This window comes from Arachis ipaensis, chromosome B04 (genome assembly GCF_000816755.2).
Source record: "Arachis ipaensis cultivar K30076 chromosome B04, Araip1.1, whole genome shotgun sequence".
Taxonomy (NCBI): domain Eukaryota; kingdom Viridiplantae; phylum Streptophyta; class Magnoliopsida; order Fabales; family Fabaceae; genus Arachis; species Arachis ipaensis.
The window spans coordinates 28,967,187-28,970,072 of record NC_029788.2 but is presented as its reverse complement, the minus strand read 5'-3'; the positions used below and the strand labels follow the sequence as shown (position 1 = coordinate 28,970,072).

Genomic DNA, 2,886 nt, shown 5'->3' with positions numbered 1-2,886 from the left:
TGTCTATTGTATTCCTCGGGGATGAACCTTATCGCCTTGTAATTTGCAATATTGGCAAACCAAGGTGCTTTATGTATTGCAAAGAGCTGTTCGTCAGGGAAGGTCTCAGATATCTCAGTAGTGGGAGGGGGCGTCCCTGCTGCAGGTTCAATCTGGGATAGGTGGTCAGCCACCTGGTTCTCTGACCCCTTCCTGTCCCTGATCTCTATGTCAAATTCTTGCAATTGTAATACGCATCTTATCAATCTGGGCAAAGAGTCCTGCTTGGACAAAAGACACTTGAAAGCAGCATGGTCAGTATAGATAATGACCTTAGATCCTATTAGCTAGGATCTGAACTTGTCAATGGCGTAAACCACTGTAAGTAGCTCCCTTTCTGTGGTGATGTAGTTTCTTTGTGCGTCATTTAAAACACGGCTTGCATAATAAATGACGTGAAAAAGCTTATCATGTCTCTATCCCAGGACTGCACCAATTGCATGATCACTGGCATCACACATTAGTTCAAATGGAAGGTTCCAGTTGGGTGCAGAAATGACAGGTGCAGAGACAAGCTTTACTTTCAGAGTTTTGAAGGCATCCCTGCACTCTTTGTTAAAAACAAAAGGAGTGCTAGTGGCTAAGAGATTGCACAGGGATTTTGCAATTTTGGAGAAATCTTTAATAAACTTCCTGTAGAACCCTGCATGTCCTAGAAAACTTCTGATTGCTTTGATATTAATAGGTGGTAGTAATCATTCAATTACCTCCACCTTGGCCTGATCGACCTCTATCCCTTTGTTTGAAATCCGGTGTCCAAGAACAATGCCTTCAGTCACCATGAAATGGCATTTCTCTCAATTTAAAACTAGGTTAGTTTCTTGGCATCATTTTAGAACTAGGGCTAGATGGTTAAGGCAGGAATTAAAGGAATCCCCAAAGATAGAGAAATCATCCATGAATACTTCAAGGAATTTCTCAACCATGTCTGAAAAATGGAGAGCATACACCTCTGAAAGGTGGAAGGTCCATTGCAGAGACCGAATGGCATCCTCCTGTAAGCAAACACTCCATATGGGCATGTGAATGCTGTCTTTTCTTGATCTTGGGGATCTACTGCAATTTGATTGTAGCCTGAATATCCATCCTGGAAGCAGTAAAAAGCATACCCAGCTAGTCTCTCTAGCATCTGGTCTATGAATAGTAAAGAGAAATGATCCTTTCTTGTGGCGTTATTGAGTCTTCTATAATCAATGCACATACGCCAACCTCTCACTGTCTTTGTAGGAATCAGTTCATTCTTCTCGTTGTGGACCACTGTCATCCCTCCTTTCATGGGTACAACCTAGACAAGACTAACCCAAGGGATATCTGAGATGGGATAGATAATCCCTGCCTCCTAAAGCTTAGTGACTTCTTTCTGCACTACTTCCTTCATAGCTGAATTCAGCCGCCTTTGTGGTTGCACCATATGTCTGGCATCATCCTCGAGCCTTATCTTGTGCATGCAACGAGTTGGGCTAATTCCCTTTAAGTCGCTTACGGTCCAGCCTAGAGCTATTTTGTGTGTCTTTAGCACCTGAATCAATGCTTCTTCCTCTTGTGGCCTCAGGGAAAAATATATAATTACAGGGTAAGTGTCACCATCTCCTAGAAACACGTATTTCAAGGATGATGGTAGTGGCTTGAGCTCGAGTTTGGGAGGTCCATCCTCCACTTTAGGGGTTTTTAAAGCCTGCTTCTACTCTTTTGATGCCTCCCTGTCAGGGTTAGCATCCTCAAGGGTATCATTCTGCTCCTTCTCTTGGCTCTCAACTGTATGCATCTCTTCCACCAGGGAATCGATGATATCAATCTTCATGCACTCCTCTGGTATATCAAGGTATTGCATGGCCTTGGTGGCGTCCAGTACAAATTCATCCTCATTGACTCTCAAGGTCACTTTTCCTTTTTCCATGTCAATGAGCGTTCTTCCTGTGGCCAGAAAAGGCCTCCCTAGAATAAGGAACACATTCTTGTGTTCCTCCATATTCAGGACTATAAAACCTGTAGGGAATGCAAAGGTTCCAACCCTTACAATCATGTCTTCAATCACTCCTGATGGAATCCTGGCTGAGCCATCAGCCAACTGGAGGCATATGCGGGTGGGCTTGACTTCTCGGGTTAGGCTGAGTTTCTTTATCAGTGCAGCAGGTATTAAGTTAATGCTTGCCCCAAGATCACATAGGGCCTTCCTTATGCAGGCGTCTCCAAGGTTGCAAGGTATCACGAAGCTTCCAAGATCCTGGAGATTTTCTGGTAGATTCCTTTGGATGACTGTACTGTACTCTTCAGTGAGGAAGACTGTCTCTACCTCCCTCCACTCCTTCTTATGGCTTAATATGTCCTTCATAAACTTGGAATAAGAGGGTATCCGTTCAAGAGCTTCTGCAAAATGGATTTTGATCTTCAGGATCCTGAGGTAATCTGCAAACTTTGCAAATTGCTTATCCTTTTCTGTTTGTCGGAGCTTCTGGGGATATGGCATCCTGGTTCTGTACTCAGGTGTCCTGAGTGGTGCAGGGTGTGTGTTCATGGTGTCTGAAGGAAGATTACCAGCCTGCTTAGGAAGGGTGTTCCTTGAATATGCATCTGCTTGAATTCCTCCTTCTGGGCGTTCAACGCCAAGGCTGGTCCCTTCCTGGCGTTGGACGCCCACGATGATCCCTGTTGGGCGTTGAACACTAGCTTTACCCCCTTCTGGACTTTCAACACCCTTGACCATGTCTTGGGATTCTGTGTTTCCACCTTCTAGTGTTTCCTTTTTACCCTACTTCTCACTATCGTGAGGCTGGCTATTTAGTGTTCTTCCACTCCTCAATTGGATGGCTTGGCACTCTTCTCTTATCTGTTTAGATAAGTGTTGTT

General features: G+C 44.4%; 1 protein-coding gene across 1 annotated transcript; it reads right to left on the bottom strand.

Annotated features, from left to right (window-relative positions):
* LOC107636268 lies at nucleotides 1,721-2,554 on the bottom strand. The gene has a single exon (XM_016339790.1). It carries the CDS (start codon nucleotides 2,552-2,554, stop codon nucleotides 1,721-1,723), a length of 834 nt encoding a protein of 277 aa, XP_016195276.1.

Bases quoted from the DNA above. Each gene is read 5' to 3' on its own strand.
- LOC107636268 (XM_016339790.1), bottom strand. From the start codon at position 2,554: ATGAACACACACCCTGCACCACTCAGGACACCTGAGTACAGAACCAGG.